Source organism: Coregonus lavaretus (assembly GCF_964263955.1).
Source record: "Coregonus lavaretus genome assembly, chromosome: 5".
Classification (NCBI taxonomy): Eukaryota; Metazoa; Chordata; class Actinopteri; order Salmoniformes; family Salmonidae; genus Coregonus; species Coregonus lavaretus.
This window is the reverse complement of record NC_139992.1, coordinates 71,988,667-72,011,364: the sequence shown is the minus strand read 5'-3', so window position 1 is coordinate 72,011,364 and position 22,698 is coordinate 71,988,667. Positions and strand designations below refer to the sequence as shown.

Below are 22,698 nucleotides of genomic sequence, written 5' to 3'. Positions count from 1 at the left end.
AACTCAACTCGTCGTGTTTGGAGGACAAAGAATGCTGAGTTGCATCCAAAGAACACCATACCTACTGTGAAGCATGGGGGTGGAAACATCATGCTTTGGGGCTGTTTTTCTGCAAAGGGACCAGGACGACCGATCCGTGTAAAGGAAAGAATGAATGGGGCCATGTATCGTGAGATTTTGAGTGAAAACCTCCTTCCATCAGCAAGGGCATTGAAGATGAAACGTGGCTTGGTCTTTCAGCATGACAATGATCCCAAACACACCGCCCGGGCAACGAAGGAGTGGCTTCGTAAGAAGCATTTCAAGGTCCTGGAGTGGCCTAGCCAGTCTCCAGATCTCAACCCCATAGAAAATCTTTGGAGGGAGTTGAAAGTCTGTGTTGCCCAGCGACAGCCCCAAAACATCACTGCTCTAGTGGAGATCTGCATGGAGGAATGGGCCAAAATACCAGCAACAGTGTGTGAAAACCTTGTGAAGACTTACAGAAAACTTTTGACCTGTGTCATTGCCAACAAAGGGTATATAACAAAGTATTGAGAAACTTTTGTTATTGACCAAATACGTATTTTCCACCATAATTTGCAAATAAATTCATAAAAAATCCTACAATGTGATTTTCTGGAAAAGAAATTCTCATTTTGTCTGTCATAGTTGACGTGTACCTATGATGAAAATTGCAGGCCTCTCTCATCTTTTTAAGTGGGAGAACTTGCATATTTGGTGGCTGACTAAATACTTTTTTTCCCCACTGTATGTATGATAGCAGTATTGTTTCTCAATATACTTGCGAGGACTTTAGTTAGAGTACAGTATCACACTATCTCACCTTGTTGTGTATCACCACCACATTGTGACTGTCCGCACTCAGCCAGGTGTCCATGGCCTTACATATACTGCAGATCTTATCCAGGGCAGGAGCATGGTGGTCGGGCCAGCCAAAGTCCAACACCTTTGGGTTGAGCTGATAGCGTTTCTCGCTGAGGTTGAAGAGCTGAAAAAGCATCACGTTTAAATATTTTCTTTTCCATTTCTTTATTTTCCTTTTATTCTACTGAGAGACAAACACTATGCCAGAGGGGACTGATCCCCCTTAAGCCTATGAATTGGTAGGGTGAGCTGATCCTAGATCAGTGGGGCAGCCCTTACTAGGTAGTTGTCTTGGTGTTTGGAGCGCAACATGGAGGCCACCTCGCAGAGGTTTGAGGCGTAGCTGGTCTCCTCCACACAGCTGGGGAAGGAGACGGAGATGATCCGCTCGGTGATGTAGACCAGGTCCACCTCATAGTTCTCCTCCAGGTCCTGCAGCAGACTCACACTCCTGGGGTAGGGAGAGGGGAGGAGAGATGGAGAGAGAGACAAAACTGTATGTTTTACACTTTCCATGACAAGAAAGCTTTGTGAATGAAATTAGAGTAAGAGCGGCAGGGAGACATCAATGTCAAGTCAATTTCAATGACAAGTTGAAAATAGTTGACTTAGAGTTACAATACTGTGTGTTTTGCATTGGTTTGGCAACATTGGATTGTTCCTTTCATGCCAATAAAGCTTATTTAGAATGTAATAGAGAGAGAGAGAGCAGAGAAGATCAAGATAAAGACAGAGAGAAAGAGACGGTCTGCTATGCAAAGTCTATCCGTAAAACCCACTATCTGCAACTGACTGAATACCAGCCAGAGTCGTTGTTAAATCCCATTTCTTGTGGACGTGACATCACTAAATCACTGAAGGGTCACGGTAGCCTCCAAACTCCAGCTGCTGTCCAGTACATTAAAAACACACACAAAATTGAGTACATTAAACACACAGCGTATGTTTTGCTTGGAACCGCTCGGACGAAAACAGAGTGGAAAGAGATTGATTCGATGGATAAACAAAGCCTGATATGAAAATATGCCACATTCCGTGAGTGTGCGCCTCAGCAGACCAAACAAAACATTTTGGTCACTCGCGAAGAACGAGTTGGGGCAGAGCAGACAGAGAGCGACCACATGCCTTTTTCCCAATCTGGTATGTCCGGACTGTAATCAGGAGCGAGCCTGAAACGCACTGGGAGAGCGTATGGCTCTGAGACAGCGATTGAACGTCTACTAGGAATATTTCCCACGTGTCAACTCTGGACTGCCGAGTTGGAGGATATTGCTCATGTGTCTGCTACCGGGAAACAGACTGGTTTAACAGTGCAAACATGCTGTACATCTGGCACTATGAGAAACTACCTTATTAGTCACAAGGAATACTAGACAAAGCAATATATCCAAAAGGTTCTCTACTAAACAAATGCACTGTATGATTTGTGCTTTCTCACTCTCCCTCCTCTTATTATTTGCTTCATACACTCTCTTATCTTACTATCTATCTATCAGTCCCCCCCCCCCCCCCCCCCCCCCCCCCCCCACTCCCCTCACTCTCTCTCCTCCCTCTCTCCTAGAGGGTATACAGCTCATAGAGTTGCGGTTTGGGTCTCCTCCAGGTACACCAGCATGCACTGGGCTCCAATCTGCTTCTCATCAGCGCTGTCTTAGCTACAGACCAGACCGACAGCCTTCTTTCACTTTATCAGCCCAGCGCATATCTCGCTGCGCTCAATTACGCAGCTGCACTGATCGCATTTACGCATTTGAACAAACATAGCCGGTGAAAAATAGCCCCGATATCGCCATTGCAGATAACACGTTCATGATAGACGTCCTATATAGCGTGTGATAAGGACAATGTGAGTGAATATGTGTGATAATAATGCATATTATGGTTAGTGTGTGTGCGTGTGTGCGTGCATGTGTGCGTGCGTGCATGCCTGCGTGTGTGTGTTGATTTGACGGTAATGTGGAAAGTATGTCGAGAGCCAGAGGGAGCACATGATTGGTTGATTTTGTGGGGGAAAGCCTCTCAACGTTTTATGCAGCTGTGTCATTATTAAAAACGTCACTTCTGTTGTATCTTTGTCTTGTAGTATATGTAGTAAAGCACAAACTGACAACATATGTTATGCCAGGAAGAATATTACACATAAAAGAGTAGCCTAGCTATATACAGTGCCTTCTGAAAGTATTCAGATCCCTTGACTTTTCCACATTTTGTTAGGTTACAGCCTTATTCTAAAATTGATTTAATTGTTTTTTTCCCTCATCAATCTACACACAATACCCCATAATGAAATAGAAATTTTAACTCATTTATAAAAAATAAAAAACAGAAATATCACATTTACATAAGTATTCAGACCCTTTACTCAGTACTTTCTTGAAGCACCTTTGGCAGCAATTATAGCCTTGAGTCTTCTTGGGTATGATGCTACAAGCTTGGCACACCTGTATTTGGGGAGTTTCTCCCATTCTTCTCTGCAGATCCTCTAAAGCTCTGTCAGGTTGGATGGGGAGCGTTGCTGCACAACTATTTTCTGGTCTCTCCAGAGATGTTCAATCGGGTTCAAGTCCGGGCTCTGGCTGAGCCACTCAAGGACTTTCAGAGACTTGTCCCGAAGCCACTCCTGCGATGTCTTGGCTGTGTGCTTAGGGTCGTTGTCCTGTTGGAAGGTGAACCTTCGCCCCAGTCTGAGGTCCTGAGCACTCTGGAGCAGGTTTTTTATCAATGATCTTTCTGTACTTTGCTCCGTTCATCTTTGCCTCGATCCTGACTAGTCTTCCAATCCCTGTTGCTGAAAAACACCCCCCACAGCATGATGCTGCCACCACCATGCTTCACCGTAGGGATGGTGCAAGGTTTCCTCCAGACGTGACTCTTGGCATTCAGGCCAAAGAGTTGAATATTGGTTTCATTAGACCAGAGAATCTTGTTTCTCATGGTCTGAGAGTCTTTAGGTGCCTTTTGGCAAACTCCAAGCGGGCTGTCATGTGCCTTTTACACAATCCTGTCTAGGAGCTCTACGGAAAATTCCTTTGACCTCATGGCTTGGTTTTTGCTCTGACATGCACTGTCAACTATATAGACAGGTGTGCACCTTTCCAAATCATGTCCAATCAATTGAATTTACCACAGGTGGACTCCAATCAAGTTGTAGAAACATCTCAATGATGATCAATGGAAACAGGATGCACCTGAGCTAAAGTTTGAGTCTCATAGTCAATGGTCTGAATACTTATGTAGATAAGTTATTTCCGTTTGTTTTTCTTTTTTATTAGCAAAAATGTCTACAAACCATTTTCGCTTTGTCATTATGGGGTATTGTGTGTAGATTGCTGTGGATTTTTTTCATTTAATTCATTTTAGAATAAGGCTGTAACGTAACAAAATGTGGAAAAAGTCAAGGGGTCTGAATACATTCCGAAGGCACTGTATCGGCACAACTGCATTGCTAGGCTATTTCCATGGCTTGCTGGTTAGCTAGCGGTTGTTCCCTTGACACAAATGGACAATATCAACTTCTGTTCGCTGCATGCGTCTCTCACAATGCATTGCCTCATATTTGGAGCTCTGTAAAAATGTCTCTTTAAAAGCTAACAAACGGTCTGGGAAATCCCAAAAAAGTACACAGCAGTGCTATATTACATTACTGCTTCCTCCTATGATGTTAATGCTTTTCTTGGCAAGGAAACAAAAGAGTCCTGTATCCAAAATAAGCTCTGCACATTGATAGCTGCTACAGAGACAGACCAATAGGGTCTAATAGAATGGATGCAAGCCTTGGTCGACGTCCTTGGTGGGGTTAATGTGAAAAACGTATAGGCCCTGTCAGTAAAACATGGGCCAAGGCCTGCTATCCTACAGATGTCAGATCTTAATATGACCCATTTCGTCGCAGGAGGAAAATAATCCTGCAGCAGGAGGATTTTAATGTTTATTTAATACACTGCTCAAAAAAATAAAGGGAACACTTAAACAACACATCCTAGATCTGAATGAATGAAATAATCTTATTAAATACTTTTTTCTTTACATAGTTGAATGTGCTGACAACAAAATCACACAAAAATTATCAATGGAAATCAAATTTATCAACCCATGGAGGTCTGGATTTGGAGTCATCCTCAAAATTAAAGTGGAAAACCACACTACAGGCTGATCCAACTTTGATGTAATGTCCTTAAAACAAGCCAAAATGAGGCTCAGTAGTGTGTGTGGCCTCCACGTGCCTGTATGACCTCCCTACAACGCCTGGGCATGCTCCTGATGAGGTGGCGGTGGGTCTCCTGAGGGATCTCCTCCCAGACCTGGACTAAAGCATCCACCAACTCCTGGACAGTCTGTGGTGCAACGTGGCGTTGGTGGATGGAGCAAGACATGATGTCCCAGATGTGCTCAATTGGATTCAGGTCTGGGGAACGGGCGGGCCAGTCCATAGCATCAATGCCTTCCTCTTGCAGGAACTGCTGACACACTCCAGCCACATGAGGTCTAGCATTGTCTTGCATTAGGAGGAACCCAGGGCCAACCGCACCAGCATATGGTCTCACAAGGGGTCTGAGGATCTCATCTCGGTACCTAATGGCAGTCAGGCTACCTCTGGCGAGCACATGGAGGGCTGTGCAGCCCCCCAAATAAATGCCACCCCACACCATGACTGACCCACCGCCAAACCGGTCATGCTGGAGGATGTTGCAGGCAGCAGAACGTTCTCCACGGCGTCTCCAGACTCTGTCACGTCTGTCACATGTGCTCAGTGTGAACCTGCTTTCATCTGTGAAGAGCACAGGGCGCCAGTGGCGAATTTGCCAATCTTGGTGTTCTCTGGCAAATGCCAAACGTCCTGCACGGTGTTGGGCTGTAAGCACAACCCCCACCTGTGGACGTCGGGCCCTCATACCACCCTCATGGAGTCTGTTTCTGACCGTTTGAGCAGACACATGCACATTTGTGGCCTGCTGGAGGTCATTTTGCAGGGCTCTGGCAGTGCTCCTCCTGCTCCTCCTTGCACAAAGGCGGAGGTAGCGGTCATGCTGCTGGGTTGTTGCCCTCCTACGGCCTCCTACACGTCTCCTGATGTACTGGCCTGTCTCCTGGTAGCGCCTCCATGCTCTGGACACTACGCTGACAGACATAGCAAACCTTCTTGCCACAGCTCGCATTGATGTGCCATCCTGGATGAGCTGCACTACCTGAGCCACTTGTGTGGGTTGTAGACTCCGTCTCATGCTACCACTAGAGTGAAAGCACCGCCAGCATTCAAAAGTGACCAAAACATCAGCCAGGAAGCATAGGAACTGAGAAGTGGTCTGTGGTCACCACCTGCAGAACCACTTCTTTATTGGGGGTGTCTTGCTAATTGCCTATAATTTCCACCTGTTGTCTATTCCATTTGCACAACAGCATGTGACATTTATTGTCAATCAGTGTTACTTCCTAAATGGACAGTTTGATTTCACAGAAGTGTGATTGACTTGGAGTTACATTGTGTTGTTTAAGTGTTCCCTTTATTTTTTTGAGCAGTGTATTTAGAATAGACGCCAGGGGGCAGCTGGAAGCGGTGTTTGTAGGCTATACAATAATTTAGACTGCAGGTCCACTGGGCATCAGTTCAAGTAGCCTATGTAGGCTACGTGCAGGCTACAGCGCGTCTCGTGTGAATTCTTATGTGGATTATAATAAATTGACAATATTTGAAGGGGGTAGATGTATACTTTTATGTATTTTTCATTAGGGAAAATATGTTTTTTTTCCATCAATTGTTTTGGCAAGTAATAGGCTAAATAAAATCATGGTTATCTCAGTGCCTGTGTGGTCCAGTAGGATAGAGCTGCTGACAACTGCACACATATGCCAGAATAGGCATGGGTTCAAATCCAGTCTACTAATGCCCTTACATTTTCTGTGGGCTGTACTTGTACTCTTACTCAAGTAATTTCTGATGGAAGTACTGTAACTTACTTTTTACTCCGTTACAATTTACCAAATGTGTCACTTTAGTTACATAGATTTATATTATTATGTTGTCGCTGTCGGATTAAAACCTCCTAACCAAATGTTGTGATATTCTTTTTTTTTTAACATGAATCGATACTATTGGTTCCCCTTTACGTCTGTATGAACGTTTCACAACCCCTAGACCAATGAATTGCATTCAAAATAGCTTGTCATCAAAACTCTTTAAGTCCATTGGCTCTCAATGTTGTGTGTCAAACCTAATTTTATTTTCTCCATGGCTCTTGAAGTGAGGCGCTACTTTTTGTCTTAATTTTTGTCCTCAGATTTGTTTTCTTGGGTTGTTAGCCAGACACGATCAGAAAAAGTTGAATCTCCTGTTTTTAGCTTCCCATACGATCTCTGTTTGTTGGCCAACTAGCCACCATTGGCATAAAGAGTGAATAGATTAATCACATGTGTGTGGCAATAGCTAACTAGCTATCACATTAGGTTGCCACTAGATAAGCTGTCTAAACTAGCTAGCTGCCGTGTCAACCATGTTGCTATCTAACGTTAGCTAGATCAACGGGTCAGTCCACCGCAGCATCTTCTCTCTCTCTCTATCCTCTCTCTCTCTCTCTCTCTCTCTCTCTCTCTCTCTCTCTCTCTCTCTCTCTCTCTCTCTCTCTCTCTCTCTCTCTCAACACCTCTGTCATACAGTCAGTGTATCATCTCAGTATGTTTTTTGTGCCATATAGAAATCAAGATTTTTTATTTACAGCTTGTAGTGGCACAATCGAGGGGGGAGGAGAATGGGCCAGCCAAGAAAAGAAAATACCCTTCAAAGTGGAAAGGTGAGGTTCAGAAGAGAAGGGGGATGGAGTGTAAATCCAGTTAGGTCTAGAAGGGATACAGCTTTTTTAAAATAAATTACTTTTTGTAGCAGGTTAGGAGAATTAACATAGCAGGTTAGGATGAGTAGGTTAAGGTTAGGAAAATGGTTAGGGTTAGATAAATGCAAAAAAAAAATCTACTTTTGACATAAATTTTATTATATGGTGAAATGTGTCTGCTTTGCATTCTAGTAACATGATTCATAGTGACATTTTGGTATTGATTGTTTGTTTCTGAGTGAAATAAATATTTTTTGTATGCATTCACCATCACATGTACTTGAAATTATATTGTTCTACAGTAGGCCTATACAGTGGGGAAAAAAAGTATTTAGTCAGCCACCAATTGTGCAAGTTCTCCCACTTAAAAAAATTAGAGAGGCCTGTAATTTTCATCATAGGTACACGTCAACTATGACAGACAAAATGAGGGAAAAAAATCCAGAAAATCACATTGTAGGATTTTTAATGAATTTATTTGCAAATGATGGTGGAAAATAAGTATTTGGTCAATAATAAAAGTTTCTCAATACTTTGTTATATACCCTTTGTTGGCAATGACACAGGTCAAACGTTTTCTGTAAGTCTTCACAAGGTTTTCACACACTGTTGCTGGTATTTTGGCCCATTCCTCCATGCAGATCTCCTCTAGAGCAGTGATGTTTTGGGGCTGTCGCTGGGCAACACGGACTTTCAACTCCCTCCAACGATTTTCTATGGGGTTGAGATCTGGAGACTGGCTAGGCCACTCCATGACCTTGAAATGCTTCTTACGAAGCCACTCCTTCATTGCCCGGGCGGTGTGTTTGGGATCATTGTCATGCTGAAAGACCCAGCCACGTTTCATCTTCAATGCCCTTGATGATGGAAGGAGGTTTTCACTCAAAATCTCACGATACATGGCCCCATTCATTCTTTCCTTTACACGGATCAGTCGTCCTGGTCCCTTTGCAGAAAAACAGCCCCAAAGCATGATGTTTCCACCCCCATGCTTCACAGTAGGTATGGTGTTCTTTGGATGCAACTCAGCATTCTTTGTCCTCCAAACACGACGAGTTGAGTTTTTACCAAAAAGTTATATTTTGGTTTCATCTGACCATATGACATTCTCCCAATCCTCTTCTGGATCATCCAAATGCACTCTAGCAAACTTCAGACGGGCCTGGACATGTACTGGCTTAAGCAGGGGGACACGTCTGGCACTGCAGGATTTGAGTCCCTGGCGGCGTAGTGTGTTACTGATGGTAGGCTTTGTTACTTTGGTCCCAGCTCTCTGCAGATCATTCACTAGGTCCCCCCGTGTGGTTCTGGGATTTTTGCTCACCATTCTTGTGATCATTTTGACCCCACGGGGTGAGATCTTGCGTGGAGCCCCAGATCGAGGGAGATTATCAGTGGTCTTGTATGTCTTCCATTTCCTAATAATTGCTCCCACAGTTGATTTCTTCAAACCAAGCTGCTTACCTATTGCAGATTCAGTCTTCCCAGCCTGGTGCAGGTCTACAATTTTGTTTCTGGTGTCCTTTGACAGCTCTTTGGTCTTGGCCATAGTGGAGTTTGGAGTGTGACTGTTTGAGGTTGTGGACAGGTGTCTTTTATACTGATAACAAGTTCAAACAGGTGCCATTAATACAGGTAACGTGTGGAGGACAGAGGAGCCTCTTAAAGAAGAAGTTACAGGTCTGTGAGAGCCAGAAATCTTGCTTGTTTGTAGGTGACCAAATACTTATTTTCCACCATAATTTGCAAATAAATTCATTAAAAATCCTACAATGTGATTTTCTGGATTTCTTTTTCTCAATTTGTCTGTCATAGTTGACGTGTACATATGATGAAAATTACAGGCCTCTCTCATCTTTTTAAGTGGGAGAATTTGCACAATTGGTGGCTGACTAAATACTTTTTTTCCCCACTGTATCTGTCAATCAACAATGGGAATCATCCCAAAGGCAGGAAGGCAGGCGACAAGCTTAGGTCTGCATATTAAGCCCATAGAAACGGTTTGGGCTTATTTGGGCGAGAATGACCCTTCTCACTTTGCCTCTTCCTCTCTGCCTTAGTCCTGCTTGCAACCAAAGTCTTTCAACTGTAAGTCGCTTTGGATAAAAGCGTCTGCTAAATGGCATATTATTATTATTATTATAAGATACGTTCGTCCTCTTATTGGTATTGTCAATGGAACAATTTAGTCCTTTTTGAACAGACTAAGGGCGATTTATCTATTTTACAAGCATTCTGTACAATAGCAATACAGTATTTCCTTGTTTACCACGGCAAATCTACTGTGGCAATTTACCCGACACTTTGTATGAATGGAAACTAATATTGGCGTACTGTTATTTTATTTGTTTACTATTTATGTTATCTAAAAGTGTCTGGTATGATAATTTCTTATCAAGAAAAATAAGAAATTACCCTTGCCTGTCCAATTTAAAATGTCTAACTACATCAAATCAATCTGGAGACCGCATTATTTGTACCAGAAGTTCTTTGGCCAGAATTGGACCCACACAAACACCATAGGCCTACAGTATATGTGCGCGCTGAAGGCAGTGGCCCAAACTGCTAGACCACCCCCGGCCACAATTGAACTGAATTTTGACAGTTCATTCGTAACCTTAGGATACACTAGAGACTTGTATGTCGTAGCCTAGTGGAGACCAATAACTATCTTGTGTTATTAAGCTATATAAAACAATGGTTGTCAATGTGTATGGCTGAATTTCAGATACATTTTTGTGGATTTGAATGTTGCAGTAATAGAACCTAGGCCTATAGCGTTTGAGCGAGAGAGAACATTATTTTAAGATAGCGAGCCCTGATCCCAATGACTCGACTGCCCCCGAATGGACAGAAAGAGAACTGCTCATTTTTAGCCAATCACAATGCTCATTTGAATTTCCAGATGCATCAGGAAATTTCTCCACAACAAAAGAGTGATCAAATTAAGATCCGACATCTGTACTGTGCGTAGGAGCGATTCAATGAGAAGGAAGGAGTGAGCCGTAAAATGAACTTCACGGAAAGATCCCTGAAGAGTGAGTCTACTTTCATCTTTTCATTGCATCCCCCTTTTCATGGTTCTTCATATTGGTGAAAGACAGGATTTAAACCGTTTGAAAGTCCCTGTGTGGGGACTTGGTTTCCTTGTTGGGGTTGGCTTGGAGGGGGTGGAGAGGACAGGACAAGAGAAGAGAGAGGAGAACCTTGCAGAACACCATGTGATAAAAGGGTCTTACCTTGATGATCTGCGTCGAGACTCCATACTCTTTGTGGACTTTGTTGAACCCTGAAACAAAAGCAGACATAGAAGCCATGAGTCATTATAGCGAAAATTCTTAGTAGGGAGACTCAAGAGTTGGATGTCAAACCCAACGTACAGTTAAGCTGGTTGACAGTGAGAAAGAGCAAGCACCCAAAATGCCCTTGAACTCATAAATCACCAAAAGCATTTATTTCACACCCATTGTTTTGGTGTGTTAGCACATGTTTTGGGGCAGATCCATGGGCGGTTATTATAATTTACAACAAATGGTTACTCCGAAATGGATTTGAAATGATTTTTTTTCACACACACACACACACACAATAAAAGTGAGGAATAAACACAAACAATGTATAGTAAGTAGATGAATAATAATACGTCTAAGAGCACAATAGTCATAGACTAAGAATCATCATTATCATGCGAAACACTCGCAATCCCCCCAACACACATTATAAGATAGGACTGCATTGTACAGTATGTAGTCCCTGTTTTTACTCTTTACTGTCTCTGTTTTTACTCTCTATGGGCCAGTTTCCCAGACCATTTAAGTGTTACAGTATTATACACATTACCGGTATAAGTATAACGGCATGTCTTTGGCTGCCTTCCCATCCACTCCATAGAGGTCAAAGGTCAGATAGACTTATACACTCCTCTTGGGAGGAGGGAGGCGGGGTCACATGAGCTCAGGGGAAGACCTGATGTTATCTATCATCTTCCATTTCTTTAGTCTGGCTTAGGGCTGGGCGATATGGCCAAAATATCATATCACGGTATTTTTTAAAACTTGGATGGTATGATGGTATTTGACAGTGTTTTATGTTTTTGAATAATAAAAGTTCTACATTTGGTTTATGAGTAGTGCATGACCCTAGGGAGGCAACACATACACTCTACGTTATTTCAATTGGTTTTCTCCTTTCTGATTGTTTTATACTGTTCAATTCAACTTCAACCAAATTTAATCATTTTCATAATTGCTGTATTTCCTGCACTCAGTTTAGATAATTTCCACAGGGCTGCACGATATGTGCAAATAATCTAGGATTTATTTTGAACCAAATGTTGCAATTGCAATTTGACTTGCGATTTAAAGCAAAACTCTTGGGTGAACTGTTGGAATCATGGAAATAGAATGACCATTCTAATTCTATAGTTAGAATATAATAGTGGGCACTTTGAATAAAGTGTTGTTTGACATGACAACGAATAAAAAATGCCAGGGAGGATTTATTGTGACAGGGTAGGAACTAAAGTGTTGATAAGTGTTTCCTAGGGGACCCTATAACATTTGGCTACATTTAATGTTTTCTCTTAGCTGCTTCATGTAGCTAACATATTTTTGCTTCGCGTATTCCTCTTTGATTTAGAAGATACTGTTGCACAAACAACATGCTGATTTAGGTCTACACCATAACTGGTATTATCAGGCTGTATAACTAAATATGTTTGCTCTTACTCAGTACATTTATTAGCTAGCTAGCTATTAGCATTAGCGGCTAACAATTAGCATCTCACAAGATTAGGCCCAACTTGCTAAGAAAAGACAAACTAGCTGTTTACAGATGTAAGAAACACAAATGAATAGTGTCATTATAGAACGCTCACAGATTTATATTAAGAAGCGAAGTGAAAACAGCATTGTTGTCATCAACATTGTTGTATGTGCTGCATTGACCATGCAGACTGAATGATTGAGTGATAGGGGGCATGGCTAGGTCTGTGTGGAAAGCGGCATGGAGAGAGAGAGTGGAGAGAGATGACTCAAGTAGCGAAGTAAACTATAAAAATGGACATTACACACGGCATATCACATTTAACAAACCAAACATTCAAATACCATTATAGAAGGTAAAGTAAAAACCCAAACCGGTCCCTGCATCAATACCGGTATATCATAAAATACGGTATACCGCCCAGCCCTAGTCTGGCTAACCACACCAGTTCTTAGATCTCTCTTTCTCTCTACCTCTAACTCTGCCCATCTTCTCTTGCTCTCTTTCTCTCCAACCCTCTCTCTCATTAGTACCCTGCAGAGTCAATTTGTTTTGACAACTTCTATCCCTTATTCCCAAGGCCCTTTTCTTTAACAAGTCCCCCGCGTACACATGTGGCTAGGCCGATTGTAGTGACACAAAGTGTAGCCCCAACATCTGTGTGTCTCTCTCTCTTGAGCTAAATGCTTCAGTATGTCGGAACTCAGGACGGCTATTCAAGTGGAGAGAGAGAGTCGCTACAGGAGGACAGAAACAAATGAAAGAGAGAGAGAGAGAGAATGAAAGGACTACCTTGGGTAGGACAGATTACATTTTAGTCATTTAGCAGACGCTCTTATCCAGAGTGACTTACAGTTAGTGAGTGCATACATTTTTCATACTGGCCCCCCGTGGGAAACGAACCCACAACCCTGGCGTTGCTAGCACCATGCTCTACCAACTGAGTGGAGAGAGAGAGAGTCCCTACAGGACGACATAAACAAATGAAAGAAAGAGAGAGAGAATGAAAGGACTACCTTGGGTAGGACAGATGTAACCAACAAGGCAGACAAAAACAAACAGTATAGCATACAGCTTGATGACTAAGAACTAATAGAGTAGAACTAATAGAGACACTGTAAGACTGGGAAGTTGAATGGTGGGAAAGTGTTTGCCTCCTAATTAGTCCAAAACAATGACTGCTGCCTTAGGCTGTACAGTCAGTGTCCATGTTTTATGAGCGATACTTGAACTAATAGTTGAACATCTGGGGGGAGGCACATTGCAATGGCCCTTGTGACCATTTAGCAACTGATCTGGGTCTTGTTTCCAAACCTTTGCAAAGTTAGTTTCCCCCCCAAAAAACATTGTTGCATTAAAGTTACTCAACTCTCTTTTTCTGTGAATGTTGAAGCTGGAATAAACACGGCCCTGTTCTGGTAACATTCAAGTGCATACAGTCCTAAGTGAAATAAAAGTCTAACTATTTCCTACATTTCCCCATCACAGAACAACAACCAACTCCAAATCAAATGTCAAGACAATGTTCACTTCATCATACGCCAATCACACCCACCCCCCAAACCAACCCCACCCCACCCCTATACCCCCTTGAGCAACAACTAGGGGGAGGGTGGGTTGGGGGAGGTAACAAATGGGGGGTCTCCGTGGAACCCTGATCAATGCCATCTGGGATCCTGGCTTTACAAGCAGGCCTTACAAATTAACCAACAGAGAGAAAGAGGGAGGGAGGGGGGCTGGTAAGTCTGAAAAGGGAAAGAAAAATAAAAGTTCCACAACAAACGACCCGAGCGTGAACAGAACAGGAGGAAAGACGGGACAACTCAGACGAAAACCAAAGAAGAGACACAAGACAAGAGGACAGGAATTGACGGTCATTCGTGTAGCCTACCTTGCCCCCTTCACAGGTACCCCAATCCTCTCCCTCCTCCCCTCCCTCCCTCCATCCCTTCTTTCCTACCTTCCTAAACAGGTAGCCTGTACTCCATCGCCAAGCCCCCCGTAGGGAGGACAGACGTCTTCGCAGGGACCCTCCCCGGTTCATCTCTGGAGAGGAGTGAAAGTCTCTCTCTCGCCTTCTCTTCCTCTCTCCTTCTTTCACTCTCCTGTTCCACCCTCCTCCACAAAACTCTTCCTTTCTCTTCCAGTGGAGGAAGAAGAAGAAAAACTGTTTCCGCTATTTCGGTCGAGAGGTTCCAACGGGGCGCAACATGCCTATAGCCTCCAACAGACTCCACAGAGTGCTTGCTCTCTTTCTCTCTGGGTTTGTTTTCTCCCTGTTTCCCTCCTTCCCTTCTCTCTCTCTCTCCCTCCCTTTCTCATACACACACACACACACACACACACATCCTTGCCCCCCTCTTTCCCTCTCCAAACCACTCTTCCCTCCTTCCCTTCCCTCTCCCTCTGTATCTCTTCATCTTCCCCCTCTTGGTCTCTACCTCTCCTCCCCTCCTCCCTCTCTCCTCTCTTCCATGCTGTGATTTTGGAGCGCTACGCCCCCATGTTCTTTCCCTTCCTGGGGTTAGACCCCCGTCAGCTGACACAGCGCCTTCACCCACTCTCTTCCTGTTCTTCATTAACCCCACTCTCTTCCTGTTCTTCATTAACCCCACTCTCTTCCTGTTCTTCATTAACCCCACTCTCTTCCTGCTCTTCATTAACCCCACTCTCTTCCTGCACTTCATTAACCCCACTCTCTTCCTGCTCTTCATTAACCTCACTCTCTTCCTGTTCTTCATTAACCCCACTCTCTTCCTGCTCTTCATTAAACCCACTCTCTTCCTGCACTTCATTAACCCCACTCTCTTCCTGCTCTTCATTAACCCATTCTCTTCCTGCACTTCATTAACCCCACTCTCTTCCTGCACTTCGTTAACCCCACTCTCTTCCTGCTCTTCATTAACCCCACTCTCTTCCTGCTCTTCATTAACCCCACTCTCTTCCTGCCCTTCATTAACCCCACTCTCTTCTTGCACTTCATTAACCCCACTCTCTTCCTGCTCTTCATTAACCCCACTCTCTTCCTGCTCTTCATTAACCCCACTCTCTTCCTGCTCTTCATTAACCCCACTCTCTTCCAGTTCTTCATTAACCCCACTCTCTTCCTGCACTTCATTAACCCCACTCTCTTCCTGCTCTTCATTAACCCATTCCTGGCTGTGCGTGTGCGTGTGTGGTGTGTAAATCATGGAGGGTCCTCTTACTTGTGTGACAGGACATCAGTATTGTTCTTGATAAGGCTAAACTAACTAACAGTCCAGACTGTCACAGTCCCAACTGAATGAGGTCAGAAACAAAAGCCATACCCTTTGGCTTGACATGGAAATCACAGATGACCTTATCTTGACCTAATCTCCCATGCTGTGATACCTCACTAGAGTTCTTCAATTATTGTTCAGCAGCATTTGTCTAGTCATTGAGCATATGTCCTAGTCCAAGTAAAGAGGAAAAAACAGATGATGAAACATAACAACAAAACACTAACAAAAGTAGGACAGAGAAGTGGGTCTTGCGCATGTAGTCATTTGATAAGCTCTCTGTGGGGCTGTGTCGCTGAGAGACTGAGGGGCCCAGGAACACTAGTGAGACTGAAAGACGTCAGTGTAACCGCAGAGCTAATGCCCATGACTGGCCCTAGGAGCTACGTGTTGCAGTACACGTCCCCTGATACTTTGGGCTTTGGCAGCCATTTCCTTGTTCATCTGTACAGACTTCAATTATGCCCTCAGCCGGAAAAGTCAGACTCAATATGAATCTGTGCATTGTACTATAAGCAATACGGCAGACGCGCACACACATATACACACACAGACACACACACACCCACAGACCTCCCCCACACACACAACCTCCCACATCACCCAACAGCCATACTCCACCAAACTCGTCCACAACACAAAGACAAATGGAGCCAGAAGATTGACCGCCTCCTCATCTCTCCTCATCCCTCCTCCTCAGACAGACAGACAGACAGATCCTCACAGCCCATTTGTTTCAGAGGGATCTAACCCAGGATGTTCATCAGTCAGTAGATCAGGGGGATTTGGCCCACAGTGAGGCCATTAAATTAAACACGGGATGCCAGCAGTTTAAGCCCCCAACAATGATTGAATCATAGCTATCGGATTACATCTGAGCTTTAGTGAAATCTAAATGCATATTTATGGCCAAATAGGATTCCAAGTTGTAATAGTCAGAGTAGATGTATCTTGTGCTTTTTTCACTGTGTGAGTCAAATTCATGAAGTTCTGCAGTAGTGTTGTGCGTGCATATGTGTGTGCGTGCGTGCATATGTGTGTGCGTGCGTGTATGTGCACGTGTGTGTGTGTGTATCTGTGTGTTTGCATGTGTACGTGTGTGTATTAAAGTGTGATAAATCCATGGTCTTTGTTTGGCATAAACTGAAAGGGGTTGAGGGCCCTCTTGTCGCTTTGTTTGATTAGTGGGAGAAAGGTACTTATACTGTAGACAGAAGATAAACTCACTCTATTACCTGTGAAATTGTGAAATGTACAGTATGTACGTACACACATAGAAGTACACACACAAGATAATAGCTCATGTACATAAGGTACAATAAGCATTTCCGAGAATAACTGAATGCGGACTCCCAATGGAACATAAAGATAAATCAACTAGCTCGCATTGTGCGTTCTTCCATGTTTCTCAACCGTCAAATTTCGAAGCTATTTTTGAAGGTAAGAGTTAAGGTTTGGGACAGGCTTAAAACAAAAATCTCAAAAACCTCTTTCTATCACTGGATTTGAACTTGCAACCTTTGTAATCAGAGGCAGATGCTTACACCCATCCTCCATCCCCGTCCACAATGCCTTAGCAAAACCGAAGGTAATAGCGCTCACTGTTGCCTCTAGTGGTCGGTTCCACGTCATCTCCCAATGTCCTCAGACATGGATGGACGTCGAATACTGACTTATATCACTGTTGACCTGGCTGAGATAAATAGCATAAAAGTCTGCAGGCATGCACAAACACACACACACACACACACACACACACACACACACAAATGCACACACAGCTCTGGATAGTGCTTAATTTTCCTCCTTAAATATGGTCTGTGTCTTGGCTTGGGTCATTCAACTTTCTAGAGTTTTCCCTGTTAGTTAACACTACCAACGTTTCCATTTACTGTGGCAAGTGTGATCAAATCAACACAATATTAGCCACTTTCGCAGCAAAATATTGAAACAAAACAAGCAATGCAAGATATTTTGTTGAAGGCACAAGGCATTGGAGTAGGAGTCTATTGGCACGACTCAGCCCATACTCTACACAGACCGGTGTGGCATAACTAATCAGAGCTGCAGTAGGCCTATATCATATCAAATTTTATTTGTCACATGTGCCGAATACAACAGGTGTAGACCTTACCGTGAAATGCTTACTTACAAGCCCTTAACCAACAATGCAGTTTTAAGAAAATAGAGTTAAGAAAATATTTACTAAATGAACTAAAGTAAAATAATATATATTTAAAAAAGTAACACTAGAAAATAACAATAATGGGGCTATACTGTCTACAGGGGGTACCGGTACTGAGTCAATGTGCGGGGGTACAGGTTAGTCGAGGTAATTTGTAAATGTAGGTGGGGGTAAAGTGACTATGCATAGATAATAAACAGCGAGTAGCAGCAGTGTTTAAAATGTCAATGCAAAATGTCCGGGTGGCCATTTTATTAATTGTTCAGCAGTCTTATGGCTTGGGGGTAGAAGCTGTTAAGGAGCCTTTTGGACCTAGACTTGGTCCTCCGGTACCGCTTGCCGTGCGGTAGCAGTGAGAACAGTCTATAAGTTGGGTGAGTCTTTGACAATTTTTTGGGCCTTCCTCTGACACCGCCTAGTATATAGGTCCTGGATGGCAGGAAGCTTAGCCCTAGTGATGTACTGGGCTGTACGCACTCCCCTCTGTATCACCTTACGGTCGGATGCCGAGAAGTTGCCATACCAGGTGGTGATGCAACCGGTCAGGATGCTCTCGATGGTGCAGCTGTATAACTTTTTGAGGATCTGGGGACCCATGCCAAATCTTTTCAGTCTACTGAGGGGGAAAAGGCGTTGTCGTGCACTCTTCACGACTTTCTTGGTGTGTTTTGACCATGATAGTTTGTTGGTGATGTGGACACCAAGGACCCACTCCCATACAGCCCCATCGATGTGAATGGGGGCGTGTATCGGCCCTCCTTTTCCTGTAGTCCACGATCATCTCCTTTGTCTTGTAAAAAATAGACCATTGTCATATATGGTTCTGTGCCATTTACTTTGAACTGGACTGTTTACAGCTGTGGTCGTGAGTAGAAGCGCTTGTTTTGAGATCAAAGCAAGAGCTGCATGTAGTAAAGTGTGCACATTTTGTTCATATCCTTTGCTAGTTAGTGAGTTATTAGCCCAGTTATAGATAATTTGTAGTCAGCAATAGGAGATTGATAGCTTCCTACAAGAGATTAAAACTTGTACATTTCTAGACATATTTGAAAAGCAATTCAGGTAATGGGGTAGTGTTGTATTTTGAGACAGGCTTGAATAAGCTAAGTAGCCAATAGGCAGAGGGTAGCATAATCTGTCTGATTCTCTGTAATAATGGTATGGGAATAATAATACATTTTATTTTGTAAAGGGGTTTCTTGCATCAAACAACACAACAACATTTTCAGTCAGGTTAATGTCAAGCCCATGGAATGTACGCCTACATTAACTCCACACATTGTCTGCTATTGTAGGCTGAATGATAGAACAACTATTTTCATGTTAAAATGATATGGGATGCATTTTTTCCATTGTTTTTGATGGTAGGCCAATCTGGTAAACCTGGTAGCCTACTTTATGATCAAATAGCCACAGTATCCTACTATGCCACTGTTAAAACTGTAACTTAAAGCGGGTACAGCCTCAGTGTTCACAGTAACGCACGCTGGAAGTTGCACAGAATTTTCACAACGTTCAAGTTTGCGCTCAGCAGACCTGAAATTTGCTCAGTGCCGAAAAAAATTAGAGGGAACATTGGTCATAAGTCCCAATCTGTAACGTGATACTTCCTTTCTCAGACTAAATAAGACCCAGTCCAAACCCAAAAGGAAGTGTGTCCTAGGCAACCTATGCTGTATGCTTGGCTATACAACTTGCATGGCTGGCACTGTACTGGATACTGAATACACCATAAAAAAAACATACATTCGCAAATGCAAACATACAACCCATAAATGCATGAAACAAATGAAGTAGTAGTAACTAATACAGTCTCTCTCCCTGTATGTGTGCGTGTGTGTGTGTGTGTGTGCGTGTGTGTGTGCATTCGTACCTGCATGTGTGTACGTGTGTGTGTGCCTGTGCATGTGTGTGTGTGTGTGTGTGTGTGTGTGTGTGTGCACGTGTGTGTGTAACAGCAGGACAAAGCCCACAGGGTCTCACTACCCCCTGAGGTTGTGTGGTCAGTGATGCACCATCATATGGAATTCAGCTGAAGAGAGACTAAACGTTTATTTGGATCAACGCGGAGTGCAATTACTCATACACAGCTGTGACTGCATATTGCATTCATATGTTCAGTTTCTTTGTGTTTATGTGTATTTGGTTATGTTATTTTATGAATGAACACAATAGATTAGTGTGTATGTATATTATGCATATATATATATTGTTTTTACCTGAGCAACAGAAAGCCAAAAGTATTTTACATGGTTAAGAGCTTGCAGTCTTGGTCAAGATTCTTGGCTTGTATCACAATGATAATAACACAATGGAGCAAAAGCAATAAGACACACACAACCAAATAAAATATAAGATGCAGCTCAAACTCACCATAGTCTCTACATGCTTCAGGGGGATGTCGTTACCAGGAGCCTGAGAGAGAGAGACAGACAGAGAGAGAGAGAGACTACTGTAAATACAGTATACAGTATAACATGCAATGGGGTTGCTTGGTTGTGATAACACCTTTATAGACATATTCTGTGCCAATGTGTATCCCATAGTACGTGCCATTATCAGACCTGGGTCTACCTTTTTTTCTTTCAAATACTAAGGTGCACTTGATTTGGCTCGGTTGGCACAACAGAACCAATGGCTTAGTCCCACAAATGCAAACCCCACCCAATGTAATTGAAAGAAAAACAAACTGTATTTTGACCCAGGTCTAATGATGTCAGACTTTTGTCATGTCATATTTCTATAGTGTTTTGTCTGAAAAGGTGCTTTTCGTGGGCCTAGAATTCCTTAGTGACCGAGCTGGGTAAAAGTGGAGCTGGGATACGCCTTGAGTGTGTGGGAGCATCCATAAAACCTCTGAGGTAAATATTTACACTAGGGCCTCTATTTTCGGCTGGCGTTAAGGCGGTGCTAGTGTCAAACGCACGCTCTTTGGCAATTTTGGCCAGCGCTATGCTATTTTCCAACTATTTTCCAAAGTGGGGGCGCAGCAATCGATTTTTGCCAGCGGATGGGCACAGTAGCCTAATCAGTAGCCTACAGTATAACCAATGTTTTATTAAAGTATTACGAGCAGCAAAACAATCAAGACATTCACCTTTTTTCTTTATATTGGACATTATTTTTGTCCATGGAACTTATGTGAAAAGTCTGGACTCATTAAGCCTATGTGCGATGCCCATTGAATGAAAGGTGTCAGTAACTGTAGGAAGTCTGTTTAGGAACATCAAGTTATTACAATAGACTGCTATTGCTTTTCTTTTATCATTTGTAATAAAATTGAATTTCCACTTTCATCTGTTGGACCTAACTGTCAAATTGCAGAATCAGCTTGTAGCCTAGGCTATTGCCTGTTCGTTTGTTTACCTTTCACGTGGCAAAGTCATAACAGGCCATATCAACGGCAATAGTAGGCTAATCATATTATAACATTTGGGCAATGTCCAATTATCCATGGCTCGAACATGCAGTGCATTTTGAAAATGTGAATGTAATGTGTGTAGACAAATATGTCATGTTGAAGCCAATAAAAACAAACTAGATTGGCTACATGTTGTTATAACTTGTCTTATTGTAGGGTTACTGTATTATTTAATAAACTATCTTCAATGGATAGGACAAACATCAATGCCTCCTGCCAAAGAGCCCTTAGGCCTACATGTGCACACATTGCCTTATGCTCATGGAATGAGAGATGTGATTTATGATATCATGTTTCTGACCCAATCCTATTTAGAAATATTGTTTTTGTTTAAAAAAAAAGATTGATTGTTTTTCGTTAATTTCGTTTTAAACTAAGTGCAAATATGATCTGTTAAGATGGTTCCATGATGTTTATAAAACATTACATTTGGGAGCAGTATAACGGTGAGTGGACATTCTCCCTTTCTCTTTATATTGGATCTTATCCAGCTCCTGTGAAATGTTTGCATATTATGGTGTCTGTAACCATATTTAGACATAGCCTATTTAAAACAAGTTGTTGTTTCAATTTTATTACAATTTGATTCAAATTATTGACTGTCTTTTTAGGCCTTAGCAATAGCCTAGTGAATTAAATCTTGCTTATTGACTACGTTTGGCATGTCCATGTCCAGAATACAGTTTACAGTAGGCCTAGCCCCTGTATCCTTGTGAATGCTATAGCCTATGTTGAACAATGAATTTCCATATTGAAGCAATGCAATTAGAACAATGTGGACTGCAAACATGTTCAACAAATTTAGCAAATATAGGGCATGCTATTTAACAAACTAGGCTATAACGGACTAACATTCGAATTGGAGTTGATGACAACGCAATACATAAACGACTGTAAATACACTACTTGAAGCAACCACATTTTTAGCCATGGAGCATTGACACATGCACAACTTGTCCATTCATCAAAACCCAGCCCTTTTGCGCCACCACCAGCTACTGCGCACATAATTCCAGTTGTGAAAATATCGAAATTATTTCTGACGCACCCTCGAATGTATAGCGGCACCACCAGCACTAAGATTTACCATTGAGTAAAGGTTTGTTAAAATGGAGCCCTAAGAGACACATCCCTTCAGTTAGCCCAGCCCAGAGTCTATCTCCATCCTCACTGCTGCAGCACAACCATATACAGCAGGGAGAGAGAGAGCGAGAGCCGAGAGAGAGAGAGAGAGAGAGAGAGAGAGAGAGAGAGAGAGAGAGAGAGAGAGAGAGAGAGAGAGAGAGAGAGAGAGAGAGAGAGAGAGAGAGAGAGAGAGAGAGAGAGTGAGGAGGAGAAAGAAGAGAGAGGGAGAGAGTGGGGTGGGGGAGGGAGAGA

The 22,698-nt window shown here is 42.9% G+C and overlaps 1 protein-coding gene across 1 annotated transcript in view; it reads right to left on the bottom strand.

The window, feature by feature from the left end:
* Positions 1-22,698, bottom strand: part of tns1b (tensin 1b) — a 274,098-nt gene that overhangs the window by 76,811 nt on the left and 174,589 nt on the right. The window contains exons 5-8 of the mRNA XM_084162084.1: positions 20,274-20,315; positions 10,931-10,980; positions 1,147-1,318; positions 827-991 (exon numbers count right to left, since the gene is read on the bottom strand). Of these exons, the coding sequence (XP_084018210.1) occupies positions 827-991; positions 1,147-1,318; positions 10,931-10,980; positions 20,274-20,315 (429 nt within the window). The remainder of the gene's footprint in view (positions 1-826; positions 992-1,146; positions 1,319-10,930; positions 10,981-20,273; positions 20,316-22,698) is intronic.